This window comes from Berghia stephanieae, chromosome 5 (genome assembly GCF_034508935.2).
Source record: "Berghia stephanieae isolate SIO BIC M18660-M18661 chromosome 5, UCSD_Bste_1.3, whole genome shotgun sequence".
NCBI lineage: Eukaryota > Metazoa > Mollusca > Gastropoda > Nudibranchia > Aeolidiidae > Berghia > Berghia stephanieae.
The window spans coordinates 40,863,829-40,886,044 of record NC_088364.1 but is presented as its reverse complement, the minus strand read 5'-3'; the positions used below and the strand labels follow the sequence as shown (position 1 = coordinate 40,886,044).

Here is a 22,216-nt window from a genome sequence, read left to right as displayed (position 1 = left end):
TTTGTTTGTTAATTATAAAAATAACAAAAGATATGTTAAGCTACAACCACTAGATACTACAAGAATTAAACTACAAACTACAAAAATTATATTTGCTGTTAAACGAAAAATATTAGACTCTTTTTTAAATAAAGTGTTAGAGTCAAGCAACAATTTTATCAACTAAAGTCTTCTTATTAACACATATTAGTATTGATTAATGTTTCGGGAAGAGTGGAAGGGGGGGGGGGGGGGGTGAGGAGGTATAAATCGTACAGGTAACATAATGAAATCATTTTTATATTTAATTGTTGTGAAATGAAAATTAAAGTTATGAGTATGAAACCAGTGAACATGAGATTGAAGAATATCAGGCCATGATCGAACCAATATGCAGTCATACCACGTGATATATTCAAATGATATCAGAAAAAGAAAAGAAACCTTTTTAAACGCTGAGGTTCAAATTACGTATAAACATTGTTTTCTTACACACTTAAAATACTGATGCGGAATTTCCTCTTTGACAATTTAATTGTCGTATGGAAACGTGTATTTTGTAAAGCACTGCCATACATCTCGGCCGCTTTTTTCTTTTCTTTTTGTGACACTGATTATTCGCATTTAAGTTTTAATTATTTTAACTTTATCCCTTCTCAAGGAATAATACTTGAAAAGGCGAGGATGCTTAGGACGTTGTAAAAGACAAAGCGTATGTAGCTATATGGGTTTGAAATAATGTGATTATGATGTTTTCTGTTCTCTCTTTTTTTTTTTTTTTTTTGAATCTTGTATTTTTGTCAGACAAAATACAATACAGAGCTGAGTGTTACATATTCATCCAATTTTTGTCCATGCAGACAGGGGGCAACATGTCAATGCACAAACAATCAGTTATATGTTAAAATCATAGGAATGAGAATATTCATCTCATTCATATAAAACATACAATTCACGAGACAATTTCAACGTCTTTTTAAAAAGGCAATGCCACTTTCGTCACATTCAGAATTTTTGCATCAAATGCGGACTTCGGGATTATATTATTATTGAATGAGGCAAGCTGGTTTAAATTGGAGAGAGGAAAATACGTGGAATATGAAAATGGGTAGAATTTGGGACAAGATGTTTTGAAAGGGCGTTTGGGTCATGTGGGGAAGATGGGATGGATGTAGTGAGGAGTAGATGAAAAATTAATAATAGTGTGGGACATCATCTTGATTTTTCTTTCATTACCCCCTGGTCCATAGCAACCGCTTTCATCTGTAAAAAGGTTTGTAGTTCAGATTAGCTTTTGGATCAAATGGAAACAGGTTAGATCGTTTGACTTTTTTATAAGTAAACCTAATAACTAACAGCAATTGAGTATTAAGAAAAATGTGACTCAAGGCAAACAAAAGGCTGAATTTGAATTGTAATACTGTGAAAAAAGGCTTTAGATATTAATGTCACACAAATAAACAGGCATTTTAATATTTGTACTAAAATAAGATAATATGGCAATTAACTTTTGAAGATTCATGTGTGTCATTAACCAAATAGGGTTTACCTAAAAGACGAAATCAGAAAAACAGGTCGTAAAATTATATATATATATATATATATATATATATATATATATATATATATGTGTGTGTGTGTATATGCGTGTGTGTGTAATACATATTGCATCATACGGACGACCTCGGTCACAATTCATCAACATTATTTTCAATCAGTCTTTTTATTAATACTATTATATTATTTAATTTATATGATGAAACATTTCGAGTTATTTGATGTTTAATATTCAAACGAAACCATGTTCTTTTTTAAACAATAACTTGGATTTCTTGTACTCGAAAGCGTCAACGTCATCTTGTAGAGATCAACAATGTGTATGGAACCTTTTTTCGCGCTTTGTTTCTTAATAATGGCTGTAGTAATAGAAATAGCGTATATATATATATATATATATATATATATATATATATATATATATATATATATATAACACACACACACATATATATATATATATATATATATATATATATATATATATATATATATATATATATATATATCCACAATCCATATTATAAGCATTCGACTTAAAACTGACATGGATAATATAATTCATACATATATATTTAAATTTTCCATAAGTTTTTCATGTCAAAACAAGTCTTAATAATAATTTTAAATTTATCTATAATTATTTTAATCCATATCTTAGTTATAGAGTCTACAGTTTCACACGAACATTTCTGCGTGTTCAAAGTTTATAAATCAACTGGATTACATTAACACAATAAATCAGTCAATTATACACTCCATTGTGGCGAACTAATTGTCATCGAATGAATGCAAGGACGATTGTATGTTTTAAAAATGAATTACAATCTTTTGTTTAAAAATGAAACCAAAGCGGGATACTGCTAGCGGAACCCATGCTCTATGTTGTTAGAAAAGCCAGTCTACTTCTACAATATACATGGTCGCATTCCAAAGCCATAATAATAATAATAATAATAATAATAATAATAATATAATAATAATAATAATAATAATAATAATAATAATAATAATAATAATAATAATAATAATATGCAATGAACACAAGGTTTAAAAAATATAGAAAATACAACTTAACATTCATGGCATTTTATGTGCATTTAAAAAATCAGTTCAACAATCTTAGTATTTATCCATCTTGTTCTCTTAACAGCCAGTCTGTCTCTTTCACTCTCTCTCTCTCTCTCTCTCTCTCTCTCTCTCTCTCTCTCTCTCTCTCTCTCTCTCTCTCTCTCTCTCTCTCTTTCTTTCTCTATCTATCTATCTATCTATCTATCTATCTATCTATCTATCTATCTATCTATCTATCTATCTATCCATCTCTCGATATATATCTATATATCTCTCTCTCTTTCTTTCATTTTCTCACTCTCTCTCTCCCTCTCTCTCTCTCTCTCTCTCTCTCTCTCTCTCTCTCTCTTTCTCTCTCTCTCCTCTTGTGTATGTGTGTGTGTTTATATATATTATATATATATATATATATATATATATATATATATATATATATGTGTGTGTGTGTGTGTGTGTGTGTATTCGGAATCATCATAATCAAATGGTGATATTCCAGTTTGATAACGCCACGGCTTTCCTAAACTATTCAAATGTAAGGGTGATGAAACAGTGCCCAGTTGTGTGACCTTACACGAATCCCATTGAACATAATATGTGGGATTTTTTATGAAAGGAAACTTACATTAAAAAACAAATCAAAACAAGAGCAAGAAGACAAGAAAGCTCAATTCGATGACTTATTCGACAAACGTAATACAATTTGGACTGATAAACCAGCAGAAAAAGTTAATCTGCTAACATCATCAAGAGGCAAAGAGCTGTGGTATTGATCAATTCTAACGGCGGACATACAAACCAATGAAGTGCGTCATATATGCTGATTTCATTTTTTTTGCTCAATTTTGCAAAATCGATTTTTAATGATGGTTTTAAATATCTGCAAATATTCAAATTTACACAAATTCAATAAATTATACATTAAAAAAAAAAACTAGTTTTGTTTAGTTTCCAAATATGTATCATGTGTCATTGTATGTGTTCCAACCAGTATTGAATTATTAGCGGAATAATAATGTCTAGTCTCTTTTGTAAAAGACTATATAATATGTTGCCCACTCTAAGTCAAATTAGTGGGGGTGTTTTTCATTTGTTTGCTTTGGTTAATTATTGATTTGACCCATTTTGATTTATTAAATGCAAATTCTAAGTTAATGTATGATTTATATTGGCAATTGCAAAAATAAAGCTTTGAATTAAATGGAATTGATCTCCCTGACTTGAGGGTCCAGCCCTCCACCAATATATGACCTATAGAGACCCCCCCCCCCCTTCCTACCCAACTCCTTTTCCTCACGAATCATAGTTCTGATGTAATGAAAATCCACTAGACAACAGCGAAATGTGCCAACTCCACAAATCCGTAATACGATGTAATAAGACGATAAGATGGCAAGCAAATTTGTCATCCATTTCCAAACTCCATTTTTGCTGATTGCGGTTAACACTCACTGATCTTCCCATTCACGTCCCTTGTTATGTTGTTGTAAACTGTAAATTCAGGTATGATTGTAGGTTATGTATTATTGTCATCACACCGCTTATTATCTGTCTGTTTGTTCATCTCAACGTATACTTTCTTGCGATACAAATGAGTTTGTGTATTGGTTGCAACAATATTGTGCTTGTTTTTGACTCTACATTAGATGAACTTTTGACTGAATGTAACAGTAAGAAGACTACCCAACGATTGCTGTTTAGACAGATTGACTCGATGGTTTTCCAATACAGTGGCCAAAACTCATTCGCATTGCGATCTTTCTTTAAGGTCGGTATACAATGGAGCAGACCTTTTAAGAACACAGTTGTAACGAAGTGACGCAGATTTAGTACATAAGTCTCTATCTCGTTTTGAGCGTCTTTTGCGCGCGCGCGTTTGTTTGTATGTGTGTGGTGTGTGTGTGTGTGTGTGTGTGTTCTAACTATTAATAGTATTTCAATAAGATTATAGCGCATACAACAAACACGCTACGAATTAATGTGATTAACGAACTCATGACGCAAAGTAAAATGAACACATAAGAAAAATCAGTTTGGCCCATTGGGGCCATTACAAATAATTACATGAATTAAACGTTTTTTGGCCAAAATAATCAAAATATGCAGAAATCTGATCCACCAACTCAAAACGGTATTTTGTCAGAGTCGTTTAGAAGTTAAGAATTGAATTCATAGCTGAAATTATGAGACTGAAGCATAAAAACCAGACTGAGGCGTCGGGTCACATTGTCATTGTAGGTTCTGTTGAGAGCCGGTTGGCGTCGGGTCACATTGTCATTGTAGGTCCCGTTGGCGTCGGGTCACATTGTCAATGTAGAGCCGGACTCATAATTCGTTGTCGGCAATGGAACTCTATGTAACAGGAGCTTTCGAAATTCTAAGAAATACTCCCGAGATCGCTACATAGATTCAAAGCTAAAGGCTGCTAATCGATTTGCTAAGTGTGTGAGTCTGTGTCTGTGTGTGTGTGTGTGTATGTGTGTGTGTGTGTGTGTGTGTGCTTGTTTTTTGTATGAGTTTGATAATGTTAGGTTTATCCAAAATGTTAATTACCATTCTTGCTATAATATATTTCCTACTGCCTTCTTCTAGTATTATTGTGTCACGATGACCTAGCAGACGTTCGTTATTCAAGGACACAAAGTTTCCGCTACCGATTGTCCTGACAGGATATAATATAGATACATTTTCTCCCCTCTACATTGGTTAAGGAAAAATATGGCCGATTAAATTGTTTTTGTTGTTGGCTGAAGAAGAGAATTGATACCGAAACGTTATGTGTTAAGTTGGTTTTTCTTTTTAATTCTTGTTGTTGTCTATTTTAATGATATATTAGTTTTTGTTCAATACAGTTAATAGCTTACTATTCGCTTTGAAAAATCCCCAGTTGAACCAATGACCCGACAAGCTTGTTGGAGTAATGATGCTTTCAATTCCATAAGATCTTTTATGTCTCCTCATAGCATAATAATCCCTTTAATAAGTGTCATTGAATTTTAACATTAATATGTTAATTAGAGAAACCGTATACATTCTTCCAAATAAACGCACATTGAACTCCAATTTTCTATTTATTTTAATGTTTAGTTATACCGGACGCAACACCTAACTGAATCGTAAAGTTGCATGATATTAGCAAGTTAACTATTACGTTCACACCTACAGCGACTGACGAACGATGTGGAAGAAAACGAAGATCTGTCTTAAGACTCTCTCGTTCGTCGATCGCTGTAGGTTGGGAACGTAATCGTTTAGTCGCTATTGTGTGATTGAGCCTCAATATCAATGTCGCCCAAAACCTGCAAACATTATTAACTTTGATTTGAAAATCGTAATGTTACAGAGTTAAGCCGGGTGGGATACCATTTGGTCTTATGTCAGAGTTATATTAAGAGGTAAAATATGAGCCAAGCTATGCTTTATCGCTCTATTGTCTATGATTTGCGAGAACATTCCCAAAATATTCTAAGACAATTTTCTTACTAAGACGGAATAACGAGTTTGAGTGAATAGAGAAGTACCAGAAAACAATAGAGAATAAAAAAAAGTTATTGCTACGTTAGGATGTCCTACTAAGACGCAATGGTTTCTTATAACAATTCTCCTATCCTACAAAGCTGAAAAATTGGTCTCGATCGATTGTTAAAAAAAATTCCGTTTGGACAGATAGTATGACAAGTGATTAAATCTTCAATTTCACCAATACACGTGATTTTCAGATTTGAATTCACGTCTTGTACATTACATTATGAAAATCGTACAATTCGTGACTCAAACAATGGCATAATTATGTATTGCGTGTTTGACGACTCGAGAGAGTAAAACGTCTTCGATATATTGAGTAGCTTTGAAGTCGTGTGATGAGAGAGAGAGAGAGAGAGAGAGAGAGAGAGAGAGAGAGAGAGAGAGAGAGAGATGGAGAGAGAGAGAGAAAGTTATAAGACAGCTTTAAAAAATAATAATAAAAGAGTAATATTATACAGGATCGTTTTGGGCGCAAAACGTTCTTCAGCCAAGAGCAAAGCTAATAATATAGCTGTAATACAATACGTAAACCTTTTAATCTTGGCAGTGATAGCTATTGTTATAATGCTAGTAGTAAAATAGAACGCATTAAAAGTGAGTTATAATGTGTCATAAATAATATCCTGTGAGACCTTTTGAGTGAATGAATGGACCAGTGTGAAGCGCAATGTGCACTGCTAACAGTATGAGTGGCCTTTATAAATGTGCAAAATTTCCTTTTGGTTCTTAAATATGTAGGTCATGGTCATATTACGAGTTAATGGTAAGCTAAGAATAAATTATGTCAAACCTATGTGACCTGTAAATCTAACAGGAACAGGTCACAAGCTCTTGTATTATGCACTGACAAAATGATGTTATTCATCTTCGTCTGAAGAAAAAACAACTCCTTCTTACATCGATTGATTAAAATGACTCAAAACTTGCCCCAAACAAATAATTAAAAATTAACACAGGGATAATTCCAGACTTGAGAAATGTTGACAAATTTCGGGTCGTTTTAATCTGTCTATTCAGGGAGTATCTAATATGTTTCTAGCCAAAATGTAAAAAAAGAAGCGTTTTCCAAACGGACGGTATCTAGATCTTTCTTGTAATCAGGGTATGGCGTAATTTCAAGTAACTTATCAGATGATCAAAGATTAAATCTTATCTCTGTTTTATACAATATTATAAGAGGACAGCGGACACATCTGTAATGATACACGATCTCTTGTTAGGCGATCAGATAGTGTAATAATATTAAACAACTAGCTTTTATTAAGAGGTCAAGTGACTGAATCCTGATTCCTAACAAGAGCAAGAAAAGTAGCTCTCTAGAGCATTGGGGCCACGAAAACAGAATTTATCTCTGGTTCTGTAAGTGAAAAAATATAATGAAAATGAATGTAAACCGAGCTGGCTTATCTAAAATCGTTATCAGTAACAGGTTTTAAGGTAACCATTCAGTTTTTCTAATGGTAATTTGATTGCCTATCCCCCCCCCCCCCCCCCCCCCCCCACCCCCCTCTCCTCCTCTCTCTCTCTCTCCACACCACCCCACACACACACACACACACACTCTGACCAATTCGGCTACATGGTGTCCCCCACGGTCTAGGAGAGCGCAAAACCAGGATAATATAATTGAGCAATTGTTCTAAAATTTAGCCTTTGAAATTTGAGCCTAAAATGGTACAATACATGATTTGCTGGCCCAAGCGTGTGGTCATAACAGCACTATTGTTATCTGCAAATTTAGAATGTGAAGGTCAATGCTATATTCTAATAACAGCGTTGTTATGTGTCTGACTCTCACCTTTATCGATCTAAAGATAAATCTAGTGCTATACAAGGTGCTATAAAATGGCATAGTCTTAAGCAGTGATCAGTAATCAGAGCAAATCTATTAGTCATGTTGCATTGACATGACCAAACACATTTTTATATTCTAACCAGAAAAAAAAAACAACGTTGGCTACAAATATCGACAGTTTAAAGACCCTCAACTTGCCAAAGTCTCTCAAACATCTAAACTCAGAGAGAGAGAGAGAGAGAGAGAGAGAGAGAGAGAGAGAGAGAGAGAGAGAGAGAGAGAAATCGAGAGAGAGAGAGAGAGAGAGAGAGAGAGAGAGAGAGAGAGAGAGAAAGAGAGCAGTTACAATGAAAAGCGCATTCGTAAAGACTTGAGAGAAATGCTCATGAAATGAAAACTTCCGATAAATAAGTATTGGCAATAAAACGTATTTTGTTACAATACCATGCTCGGTAGTTTGCGTTTGGTCGTAAATAGATACAACATATATTTACAAAATAAACAAATAAGCTAAAACAAAGGGGGAAAATGAGAGGTAAGCCATTCAATGTTTTTAAACGATACCTCGAATGGAAATGAGATATAAGAATCTTTTTCAAATACTCTTTCTTGGTCAATTCTTGATGATGTAAGGTAGGCCATCCATGGGATACCAGTTGCCAAGAATTGAACTTAAAGTATAATTTAAAGTTTTATTGACGGTGATTTGAGGTTTTTTTAAGAAAAAAAAATACAGTCATCTTCCTCATTGGAAGCACAGTATTTCTTTTACCAACATTTTTAAACATTTGACTATAAATTAAAATGTTGGTGTCTGGCATACCCCAATATCAGTGTATACTAATTTATAGGTCCGATAACTCAAATTGTTGTGAGTTCGTTTTTGTAATGGAAATACACTCAAACCAACCCAAAATAAAATATTGTCCATTACAGCCATGTTAAACCAAGCTCATAATTGCGTTCGGATATCAGATCTGTTGACAAAGGCACTTAGTCCAATATAAAAAAAAAAAAAAACGATTGAAGCGTGAGGACAGATATCCCGTACTCATGGAAGGATTGGAGGTAGTCACATGAAAGTGTAAACATCCTATCTTATCAGCAATGGCAAAGTACTTTAAAAATACAAATCTACAAATTGACACACCACTTCAGTATGATTGTATGTCGAGATAAATCATATACAAGATTAAAATTGGATTTAAATTGAAAATTTTGATTTAAAAATTGATATTTATTGTTATATCTAAATGCTATTTCGTTATCCTTTATTCGGAGAAAATTAATTTAGTTTTTTAAACTATTGTTCTTAATTTGATAAAAATTCCAGTCGCTAACTTTCCAGCATCTGGTAAACGGTGACAAAATGTCAGACTGAGGCTATTGGTGGTTGTTTTATTGTCATTATCTCGACAATTGTTGTGTCATTAATGAAACATACATGAAGTCATAAATATTCTCTCATAAAATAGAGACGTTTACCATGAGCAACGCACATTGCCTAAAGGAATATGTAGGAAAGGTCATCTATTCTACAAGTGTTAGTGGGAGATATGATATTTAAGGTTGCTCATTAATTTGTTGTACCACACCACTGCTGGTGAATTGTAAACACTACAAATGGATAGGTCACCACTACCAGCATTTGACCATTCAAAGTAGTGGTAACTTAATGCACTGCATACGATTGACTACTAAGACCTAATTTAGTAAAATATCAACATGTTACTCGCCACATCAATATGCCATTATATCAGGATGAACCAAAAGAGAAAAAAATGGAACTAAAAGTAAAAATGATCAACATTGCGAAATTTAACTTTCATGCAATTGGAAACCTCAATAATTTCTTAGTAAATACGTAGATAATCGTTGAATAATGCTTTGAACGCGTTGAGTAAAAATTTATTCAACGATTGCAGAATATTTTTCGTTTATTTAGCTATCTAATTTAAAATAATCTTTTGGTGCGAACTGAAGTAGGTACCATTACCATAACAATTGGTCTCAAAATATCTAAGAATCTTACTTTGGGGGGGGGGGAGGGGTTAGTATAAGCATATTCTTACATTTCTTTGTATTTAAACTCGCTTTTTTTCTATCGTGCAATAACACATACTCGCAATCTCGAAGTGTTATTTGGCACTTTAATAAATGAATGCAAGAATCATATATTCTTTCTCTTAAAAATTCTAATATAATCAGTTTCAGATTATAAATTAATTTTTCGCGTCATGTTCATCCCGATATCACATCAAATTGAGATGGCTGGGCATTATAAATTGTCAATAAAAAGCGACGAAGAACCAGGAAACTGTACCGATTAGCCGGATGATCCAATTAAGCGGGAAAATGGGAATTATTTTGTTTATGTAAGCGTAGGTGTGGGTGGTGGGGGGTTTGGAATCTAAAGCTATTAAATAATTAGATATTATGAGAAACTGAAATTTAAAAAAATGATCTGTTAAGAATGTCTTTTCCATCTGTCCTGTCGTACCGAAATACAGTAGTATTGAACACCTAGAGGTTTGGCTCAGAAAAGATTCCTTACCCTGTCTGTCAAGAATTGCTTTCCTTACTTATAACGTGGTATAACTAACTGTATTGTCCCAAAATGCAACTGGAAACAATTAAATTTGACAGATTAAATAGTTAAAGATTTGTTTTGCTGTTGTTAGAAGCTTCCAACCTTTCAAGTGCTTTACAAAATAATCCCTTCTGTTCACATGCTACAATCGTCTTCATCGATATGATATATATTTTACGTCACCTTGTAAATCTCAAATATAATCAATTTAACTTCTCAAAAAAAAAAAAACCTAGATAATTGTATCATAGTTGTATTTTACAACGAGAATTGTATAATAAACAAAACAAAACTGCAAAATATGAAAAATTCGAACAAAAGAGAAAAGTTTACCCAGTTGTGTGTAATTTTACAGCACATGATTTCACTGGGCGGGGGTGGTTGGGGGAGACCAAGTGAATTGTATTGCACTACAATCCGTGAGGTCTGGGGTCCATTTTCAATTTTAGGAACATACGTTGTTGTTTTTTTCATTGGGTACGTATTGACAACTTTCATTTCGCTCATCTAGACACGATGGATGAGTCCTGTTGACACAGTCGTTTGCTTGAATGCTTATCTAGAATGTACGGAAGGACGTGATTTTTCAAAATGATCTTCAGCAATACAGAGAATCAAGAAATAACATTAATGTCATAGTTTATATATTTCCACGCTTCCATCAATGAATCGTATTTGTTAGTTTGTTGTGGTTATGCCCAAGACTTTGACGAAGCAATCGCATCTACAGACAACATATTGAAAGTAGCCAACCAAGTAGGATTTTGTGATAAGTTGTTAGAATTAAAAGATTCCAGTACTTGTAGGACAGATGGAAAAGACAACTACCAGATTCAAATTTCTTACCATCCTCGTCGTTTTGTGACTGGACACTGCCTAGCCCTTGGTTCAATTAAAAGAATAAACCGTCAATTTGCTTTGCTTGTGTTTGTATCCATTGAATAAAATGTCACTAATATTATAAACAGTCGAAATCAGAAAAAAAGCAAAACATATTGTAGCCTTTAGAAGTACTTGAGTTGCATAAATGAACGGTAGCATCAAATTACATGTTTAAGCGCAAGCTCACAACCAAACATATTTCAAGTCAGTAAACATGAAGTGATATGAAAACGTGTTTAAACAAAATATGTTTTTGAATAGGCACGAATTTTTAAGTATGACATTCTCAAATTATATATCACTCGAACCAAATTTTTCAAGGCATTATTTTTCAAAATGAAATGCTAGCAAGCTTTAATTATGCATATCATGAGCTTAAATTCCTTTAATTTTTATGTTTGCTTGTTTGTTAGTATTCTGTATATTTTTGTTCTTGTATTTCATTTTGTATATTGTTGTTTTTGTTTTTTGTTTATTATCTTTTGTTTTTTTCCCCCCTTTCTTTGTCTTCTTTTGTCTTTAATTTTAATGATTAAGTCTGTCATTTTCAGTTATGATGGTTTCCTTCCATTTGGGATTACAAAAGAAAATCAGACAGTGAAAAGCAATTTTAAAGCTTGCTAGCATAAAGAAATAATAAGCACACAAAAGGAATATGAGTAAATCTTGTCACCTGTACATTTAAACCATAAGCCAAATGAAGAATGAGACACGAATCTTATGAATAAATTTCGATTAAAAATGAGGTTCAAACTTATACGACAAAGACAATGCCATTATTTTGGAAATCCTGCCTTTTTGAATGTTGTAAAATCTTTAAATATAAGGACGTTATTTAGGGTAAGTGGGCTATCCCATTATTGAATTTAAAAATTTCGCTTTCTTATAAAGATGAAGGTTCGTGCCAAGTTTTTGGTCTGGGTACACTCTGAGTGTTTAATTTTCGCCCATCTAATTTTAACAAAATGAATTATCTTTAAATAATAGAGATTGAAAATTGTGAGGAAAAAATTATGCCCAATCAAGTTTATCAAGACAATTATATTTATATAATGCAAGACAGCCACATTGTCCTTATAAAATCTACAGTGAATGATGTAGAGGTGAGATGGCCAAGTGAATAAGGCCAGTGACGTGGATTTGGAGCTTTTATTTCACATTAATTTTTGACTAGAATCTAGACTGGACAAGGCCTTGTGTTTGGATAAAGATTATTTCGTCACCCTTCTCTTCTTTCTATTTGTGTAATTAATGCTCTCTTTCCATAATTGGTAGATGAGAAGAAGAAACAAATTATTTAATCTTTGTCGTATCAAGCGAAATACAAAATTGAAAAACAAAATGAAAACATACGATTAGATTTGGTTTTAAAGACAATAATGTGTTGTTGAAAAAATTCACATTGATACATTCTCGACGCCATTTTCAATACAAAACAACTCAAGTAAAGAAAAGCAATTATAACATGACTTGAAATAATGCTCACTTGAATTAGAACAAAATAAATAATATAACAACGCAGAAACAATGCATGTTCATGGTCGAATTGAAAAAAAATACCGCTCTTACCAGTGCCTGAAAGTCAAAAAATCAAATGAATCATTAGCTATTTTAGCACATCCAGAAAAAGACAACTTAGATTCTGGATCGAGGTGAAGGTATACTAGATTACACATAACGCTAGGTTTAATATCATTTTTGTTCTGGGGAATCAGTCTCTCAATCTGAAGTGTGACCTTTACACCTTCTCGACTGTGAGGATGCCTGGTTTTAATAATATCCTTTCTTCTTCTTCTTCTTCTTCTTCTTCTTCTTCTTCTTCTTCTTCTTCTTCTTCTTCTTCTTCTTCTTCTTCTTCTTCTTCTTCTTCTTCTCTCCCTCCTCCTCCTCCTCCTCCTCTTCCTCCTCCTCCTCCTCCTCCTCCTCCCCCTCCTCCTCCATCTTCCTTCTATCTTGTCCCTATATAAACTAACTGCCAACTCGAGTACAGAATCATTACCATGATACATACAAAGAACTGCATTTTAGAAACAGGTATCTTTATTGTTAAGATTGCTGCAGTCCGCACACGAAAGTCCCAATATTGCTCACTAAAACTTAATACCACCCAGTAAGTCGTTTCATAAACAAAAATAAATTTGGAGAGAACGAGTCACCTTATTTAATTAAAATGTTGATATTATGGGTATATGGATGTTGTGTTTTGAAGCTTAGCACACTCACAAAATAAGATACCAATGTTTCTAAACGACCATCACTTTGTGGCGTTATCTTTGATCATCAGGAAATCAACATAACCCCATTCTGACAATAGGGTATACTGTATAAAATAACTAATTTGATTTTATATATATATAATATATATATATATATATATATATATATATATATATATATTATATATATATATATATATATATATATTTACAATTGGAAATATAATCCCCCCCCCCCCCCCCCCCCCCAGTAACAAAAAGTGTATTCAGCAAATTTTCTTCTTTGATAAATTTGATAACGAGGTTACACGTATTTACAAACTTGGCCAGAAAACTCGTCCCTCAAATATCGACTGATTTAAATGACTCTCATCTTGGCAAATACTCTCAAACATGGGACTCCGCGAGGTACCAGGTACTCATTTAGATGAGGGTTATTTAAATCAAACGATATTTCAAGGACGAGTTTTCTGGCCAAATTTTAAAATAGTGTCTTTCCAGAGTACTGCAGTTAAACTGGTTAAACTAGTTCAATTTTTAGTTTACAACGGCATTGTCCCTCGGCTAAATAGAGAGATGCACACGTTTTATTGCAACACAGCAAGCTAATGGGATAATCTATGTGCGCTATTGCTATTTAACTATCCAAATAAAAAGCTTGTTTAAAGAAATGTATTGCAAAGCGCTAACTTCACTCTCACACAGAAAATATCAATTTGAAAGTCTGGACGAAAAGAAAATTATATATGCGCATAAGTAACTTGAAAAGCTAGAATCTGATCAATGAACGAAATATCTTAAGAATCAAATAATCACTTATAAACATATATATTATATATATATATATAAATATATATATATGTATATATGTATATATATATAATGTATATATATTAGTATATATAAAATATATATATATATATATATATATATATATATATATATATATATATATATATATATGAGTGTTGGTGGGTACTCGGATTTATCATAGTCTAGTAGTGAAATAATAAAGCTGTTCAAAACTTTTATGTAATGGCAGACAGAAAGTTCAGTAAAAAATATCTTTGGTAATGGTTAATAGATTTTGGGCTTCCCTCTTATTAAAAACACTTATGGGTTTTGAACCGAAACGTTACGATTCACGATCCACGAATGTAAACTGGAATATTACTGAAGGCGAGGATATTTATCGCTACATATAGTATATTCTTTGTGTAACAAAACTCAAAGGTAAAGATGTACTGACTCGTTTACCTATGTGCAGGTCTGAGAACCCAAATTGTTATTGGCTAATTGCTGTAATGGAAATACTCTCAACCAACACAAAATATTACCCATTACAATAATGTTAAACCAAGCACTTTAATTGCTTCGGTTATTAAACCTGCAGATGTGTGTACGTCGTACCGAATGAATAGAAAGCAGATTTGAAATGGATAATTTATAATATTATTATAGTGATTTCAGAATGAATTGTGTATCATAATACTCTCTTAGTGTGAATAGTCCCATTTCAAAGTACTATTTAATATTCCAAAATGTGTTGACAAAAAGCGTATATATATAAAAATTGTAAATAATCTATTGTATTTCACTTTATCCAGCAACACATTTTTAAAAATCGTATTTTGATATAGAATACAAAAATCTAAATGTCAACTCTGTCTTTAGTCTTGCTAAATATGTATATTAAATTTATACTCTTTCATCTATTCATCTACTCTCCTTGGATTTATAGCTTTGGGTAGCATAATATTGTACTCTATGGATTACTTTTACAGATTGGATACTAAGTTACAATTGCAAGGAAATTATTTGCAATTCTACTCCTTGAAATGGAATTCTTCACACCTTCAAATTTTGTGAATTTGAAATAGATGATGATGGTGATGACGAGGACGACGACGACGACGACGATGATGATGATGATGATGATGATGATAATAATGAATATAATAATAATAATAATAATAATAATAATAATAATAATAATAATAATAATAATAATAATAATAACTACTGAAATGCTGAAAATCAACTCATGAGAAAGTAATTCAAATTAAATGATTTCCTTTAACTTACCAGTGACTTTGGTTTGGTAAGGAGAACCAGCGATCGGGATGTTGCCGTATTTGATGGTGATAAGGTAATTGCCGGGGCAGAAGGGAGTGAAACTGAACTCATAACCCTCGTCAACTTCGTGACAGCTGAGAGCCGCCTTCGAAGGCCCGTCGATGAATACGGCCAAGAAACCGGAGCCAGCACCAGCGGTTCTGACCACAAATTTGTTCTTGCTTCCTGTGTGACAAAAGAATAAAGATTAGCAACAAATTTATCAGAAAATGGCATATTTTTATTTAATTGAAATACTATTCTTACAATTCTATTGCAATACAGAGAAACATATATGTTTCAAATCTAGAACTGCAAGCCTCAACTTTTTAAAAATGCACCCAAACATTCACAACAAACTTAAGGCGCGGTCCTCTTGTGACTGGTGAGCCTTACTGTTTTACGTGTATATTTCATAATTATGAATGTCCACGTTTTTGCGATGCTTTTGATTTATGGGGAAATATAGAGATGAAGCGAATTTTTCAAACTTACAATCAGTTTAATCTTTCATAAATGCATCTTCCTAACACAATTGGGCTTTTTTTCAATAATGAAGAATTATATCTTAAGGAATGAACGTTCTACGAGTACAACCACACGCAAACCGAGCACTCAATATGAGCCAATTGTACCAGTTGACCATTCTTAAAAATAAAATAAATAAATAAATAAAAACTTGAGCTTATATATAACGCAATATCACTAAATATGCTCAAAGCGCTTTACAACGGGTCCCTGACCAACAGCAACACGTAACATATAGAACGAGACATGACGCCTGCAAGGCGATATTACAATTTTTTTTCTGACAGAGAAAACGCAGTTCAAGGACAGGTACTCATTTTCACACCTGCGTACGGTGAGAGAATGTGAGTTAAGAGCCTCTTCCAAGGCCCCAACTACGCGCCGAGCGAGGCTCGAACCCAGGATCTTCCTATCCGAAAGCAAGTGTCAAAATAATTTAGTCCTGTGGATGGAACAGCTTTAGAAAGTGCTTTGTTACAGGGTCAATATCCTGGATCAACAACAATGTGGTAGATGGTCACTTTAATAACTTTCGCTAGATCTAAAGCTATCCATTAAATACTAAGATGATTATATCCACTCTGATAAAAAAAAAAGATATCCTGACTCGGGAATGGGTTCATCATCATCATCATCATCATCATCATCATCATCATCATCATCATCATCGTTATCATCATCATCAGACTTGATCGTTTGGAAGAGAATGCACTAACCGTAATGTCATCTACGACGACGACCTGCAACTCAGTACCTCAAAGGTTTTCTGCCTTTGTTTTCAGTTTATCCTTGAACACCCCTCACTTACCACACTTGGCATGTTCCAAAGCGTCTCCACTGGCTGTGACCATTGCTGGGTCAGAGGCTACAGACCCAACCATTACTGGGAATGGGGAGTCAGGGATGTGAGCGTCGTTTAGCTTGACGTCAATGTAATGGACTCCATTCTCCTTGGGGATGAATCGGACAGCATATACACCAGTGTCCATCTCCTGAAAATGGTGCCAAATACGAGGCAATATGAAGCTTTCCTATCGTTATCATTGCCATCATCCTCACTACCACCATTACCACCACCACCACCACCATCGCCACCACCACCACCACCATCATCATCATCATCATCATCATCATCATCATCATCATCATCATCAACATCCTCTTCCTCCTCCTCCTCCTCCTCCTCCTCCTCCTCCTCGTCATCATCATCATCATCAACATCACCATCATCATCAGCAGCAGTAGCAGCAAACGCATTCTCACCTGAGTGAAGCAGTCGGTGTGACTTCCAGAGGGAGTCCTCACAGTGGCATGCAGCTTGCCTTTGGCTCCGTTGAAGGCAACAGTGAAGGTCACAGGTTTGTCTACCTGAATGGACAGGAGAAAACATGTGTGGGCAACTTTCATAAAGAACTAATATAGTTCCACATTAGTAGTAGTAGTAGTAGTAGTAGTAGTAGTAGTAGTAGTAGTAGTAGTAGTCGTCGTCGTCGTCGTCGTCGTCGTCGTCGTCGTCGTTAGTAGTAGTAGTAGTAGTAGTAGTAGTAGTAGTAGTAGTAGTAGTAGTAGTAGTAGTAGTAGTAGTAGTAGTAGTAGTAGTAGTAGTTGTTGTTGTTGTTGTTGTATACTTTTCAAACAGTTTGTCTGTGCTTCACAAAAGCATAAGGAGATAACATATTACGATTTCGATGTCGAAATTACACAGAGTATCATTTCAAAAATCTATAATGTACTCTTCCTGCATTCCTCAATTTCTACCGTTTCCTGAAGATTTGTTTTAATTTAATATATTTTTCAATGCAAAATATAGAATTGTCTTCCATTTTATTCTTTTGCAATTTATCTTATCCTTTTGGAATATGATAAAGTCCAAAGTAATTATTTACAAAAATACCTGTACAGAAGATTGCCATCTAACTAGCTGTGTATCCTCACCATAGCTTGTAGGTGTATCATAGTGACTAAAGCACTTTACTTTTCCTTCGGCGACCGTCACCAAATTGTGTGACTTCATACTTTGGGAAGAAAATGGCCATTATTTTATTACGAGGTCTAGGTAGGACAGTCATCGTAACCATAAAAACAGCTACAGGAACAGTAACAACAATGACAACAACAACAACACAACAACTACAACTACAACAAACGACGACGACGTTTATAACAGTGTTGCATACCTGAAGACCTTTGTCCCTAAGGGATTGAACTGTGACCTGTCTGGCTACACCACTGTCGGGTGAGATGTTGACCATGAAGGGAGATCCTGGGATGTGAGTGTCGTTGTACTTAACGTGTACGCCATACATGCCTGATCAAGGATTGAGGAAGAATTGATATAATATTATTGTTTTGTTTACTTAGTAATAAAAGTGGCGATAAATAGGAGTGTATCTTATGATTGCAAGACAGAGGCGTGTGTATGTGGTGGTGGTGTCGATAGGCGGACAGAATGTGGACAGCTAGATATATTAAAGTATGTAACGTAATTAAGTCCTATATGTTAAAGAAATATATATATATATATATTATATATATATATATATATATATATATATATATATATATATATATATACATACATACATATATATATATAAAAAAAAAAAAAATATATATATAATATATATAAATATATATATATATATATATATATAGAGAGAGAGAGAGAGAGAGAGGGGGAGAGGAGAGAGAGAGAGAGAGAGAGAGAGAGAGAGAGAGAGAGGGGTAGATTGATGGAGAAGAGAGAGAGAGAGAAGACAACTGAATTGAGATAGAGTGACTGGGGGGGGGGGGGGGGGGGGGTGGTAACGTCATAATTTGGTTCATTTGCAACAACTATACCTGGTTTGGTGACTTTGTAAGATACTCCTAAAAATCCATTGGGACGTTCTTCTAGTATTATATTTCCCTTGGACGGTCCCTCTAGAGAAAGGGATAGATTTCCAGAGCCTGCTTCACGGGTGTAAATGTTAAACACATCTGTGGATTAAGATTGCATTAAAGGCTGATGAAAATCGTTTTCATAAGATACGTTTTGTCCATTGACAGAGGAGAAAGGGTAAAGATTCGAGAGAGTGAGAGAGTGAACGAAAGAACTAAATAAAGAAAGAATGAGGAGGTGAATTTAACGTAGAAAATACGAATACGATTAGAAGAGTGGAATATTATTATGTTTGGGAGAGAGAAAGAGAGAATGAAAAATGGTGAGAGAGTTTTTACACATTTTAATGCATTAGAGAAAGAGTGCAAAAGTATGAGAAATTGGATTGATGTATGAGTTAAGAAGGTACAAAAGATTAGGGGTTTAGGAAGAAAGATAGAAAAAGGGAGGGGGAAGGTGTCAAGAAATGCGAAGAGATTTAGCGAGAGTAATAGATGGAACAACCCTTCCGAGCCATAAGGCCCACGGAGCTAGAGTTTATGCCGGTTTCTTTAGCGTGAAAGGACAACAGCAATTTCTTGCTATTCTTTGGATAGGACGCTAGTCTATCGCAAAGTACGTACCACCAGATCTAACAGACCCAGCTACCCAATTATTGCTGGGTTGACAAGAGGGTCACACACAAAATCTCGGTACTTTGCATGTGAAGCGAGTGCTCCACCAACTGGACTATCCGGACCTTCGTGATGAATAAGAGTAGGAAATTGAGGATGGGTGAAAAAGGTGGGGGAGGGAGGTGTCATACTTATTTTTCTAACCACTTAGCTCACGCTTAAAATTTTGTAGTATGTTGATCAATTGATACTAAGTAGGTATATAGAAATCTTTATGCACCGAGAGAAGTCTCTTATTTTAAGATTTTTGCTCATGTTGGTGTCCATTTAATTTATGGACATATTTTGAAGCAAACGTTTTCAGACGAAGTAATGAAGAAAAATTGCTTAGTATGACAAAGCGAGAGTGAGAGCTTACTAGAAATTCCAACTTCTCCCTTCTCCAAGCCAGGCCCGGTTTCTTTAGCGTGAAAGGACAACAGCAATTTCTTGCTATTCTTTGGATAGGACGCTAGTCTATCGCAAAGTACGTACCACCAGATCTAACAGACCCAGCTACCCAATTATTGCTGGGTTGACAAGAGGGTCACACACAAAATCTCGGTACTTTGCATGTGAAGCGAGTGCTCCACCAACTGGACTATCCGGACCTTCGTGGTGGATAAGAGTAGGAAATTGAAAAGTGAAAAAGGTGGGGGAGGGAGGTGTCATACTTATTTTTCTAACCACTTAGCTCACGCTTAAAATTTTGTAGTATGTTGATCAATTGATACTAAGTAGGTATATACAAATCCTTATGCACCGAGAGAAGTCTCTTATTTTAAGATTTTTGCTCATGTTGGTGTCCATTTAATCTATGGACATATTTTGAAGCAAACGTTTTCCAGACGAAGTAATGAAGAAAAATTGCTTAGTATGACAAAAGCGAGAGTGAGAGCTTACTAGAAATTCCAACTTCTCCTTTCTCCAAGCCAGGCCCTCCAACTTGGACTTTGTGAGGTCCTCCCAAGGACAGCTGGCCTACAGTGTACTGGAACGGACTTCCTGCAAAGAGAGACAAATCAATTAATTACATTATATTACCAATTACTTCCCTTGGATGCCAATGCTTTCTTCTTGTTGCGGCTCTTGCTGTCATTGTTGTCGTCATCGTCTTTGTTTAGAGAGTTAAACGCTTTCATAATCTACACAAAGTAAACATTATACAATAAAATTCTGTTTTTCCCCCTTGAGAATACCGTTTTAAAGACTGAATTTGTATGAATTTGAGTTTGAACAATTTTAGTTTAGGACAATTTTAGAATTGTAAGGACAATGATGACAATAACGACTGTGATGGTGATGATCATCATCATGATGAATAAGGATGATGATAATGATGACGACGATGACGACGATGATGATGATGATGATGATCATTATGATGACGATGACGGAGATAATGATGACGAAAATGAAGATAAAAGTTAGCAGAAAACTTACCAGAAATGTGCATTCCTTTGTGCTTGATACTCAGGATATGCAGGCCAGTGATTTTAGGAGTCATCTTGATGAGATACTGGAAGTCGTCCAGATCACACACTTCACACAACTCGGATGTGCCATCAGGATCTGTCATGCTGGCCTCCATGTCGAAGGGGTTGGTTCCTGAAAAAAAAAAAAGATTGGAATTGGTAACGTTTTTCAACTACGGTATTATTGATTTAGTGATTATTATATCCTGTCAATAGGTGCAAAGACCGTCGCCTTCGTAAACTTGAGGCCTGATACGGACAAAAATATGTCACATAAGAAGACGATCACCAAACGAAAGTCAAAAGTGAGTAGTTGTTAGAAGTGCTCAAGAAAACAAATGATTCATCTGATTGAACTCTTGATTACAACTCACAATTACGTTTTTCCCCGTGATCTTCGTCTCCCTCTATGACGAATATTTGGGTTAGTATCAGTTTACGAAGGCCACGAAAGAGCCCTTCATTTAGCAGGCGGTAAGTAAGGTTGTGTTGGGGAGTAGCTCAAATGACCCTTCAGGAAAAAATACATTTTGTTCATTTTGGCCAGAATAGGCTATGTCGTTATATATGAAGTGTGTGTGTGTGTGTGTGTGTGTGTGTGTGTGTGTGTGTGTCAAGGAGGGCTTTAGAGAAGGAAAATCACTCTGGATTTTCAGCCCCCGCCAGTAGGGGCCATTGGTTTGATAAGTATTTCAATAAAAAATACTATTTTTCTGCCTTGGTATAAATTTTCCTTGAATGCGCAATAATTAATTGGTTCTGTTCTTTTAATTTCGGTACTTTATAGAAATTGGTTAATTGGCGACCATAAGTTTTAAAAAAATATTTCTTACATATTGAATGATTTGACAATATACAAAAAATATAGTGAACTATCAAAATTTTTACAAGAAAGTGTAAACTATTTTTTATGACGCCCTCTTACAAACTGAGTGATTGGGTATCACTTGAC

General features: G+C 34.5%; 1 protein-coding gene across 7 annotated transcripts in view; it reads right to left on the bottom strand.

Annotated features, from left to right (window-relative positions):
• The window catches only part of LOC144972923 (filamin-A-like), a 140,770-nt gene that overhangs the window by 4,695 nt on the left and 113,859 nt on the right, over positions 1-22,216 (bottom strand). For 3 of the 7 annotated variants that reach the window (XM_078914740.1, XM_078914742.1, XM_078914741.1), the window contains exons 9-15: positions 21,233-21,397; positions 20,693-20,794; positions 19,097-19,234; positions 18,433-18,563; positions 17,519-17,623; positions 17,064-17,247; positions 15,698-15,913 (exon numbers count right to left, since the gene is read on the bottom strand). In XM_078914740.1, coding sequence (XP_078770866.1) covers positions 15,698-15,913; positions 17,064-17,247; positions 17,519-17,623; positions 18,433-18,563; positions 19,097-19,234; positions 20,693-20,794; positions 21,233-21,397 — 1,041 coding nt within the window. Of the gene's footprint in view, positions 1-1,215; positions 1,243-11,360; positions 11,397-15,697; positions 15,914-17,063; positions 17,248-17,518; positions 17,624-18,432; positions 18,564-19,096; positions 19,235-20,692; positions 20,795-21,232; positions 21,398-22,216 lie in introns of all 7 variants that reach the window. The other 4 variants (XM_078914739.1, XM_078914738.1, XM_078914736.1 and 1 more) reach the window with 2 other exon arrangements.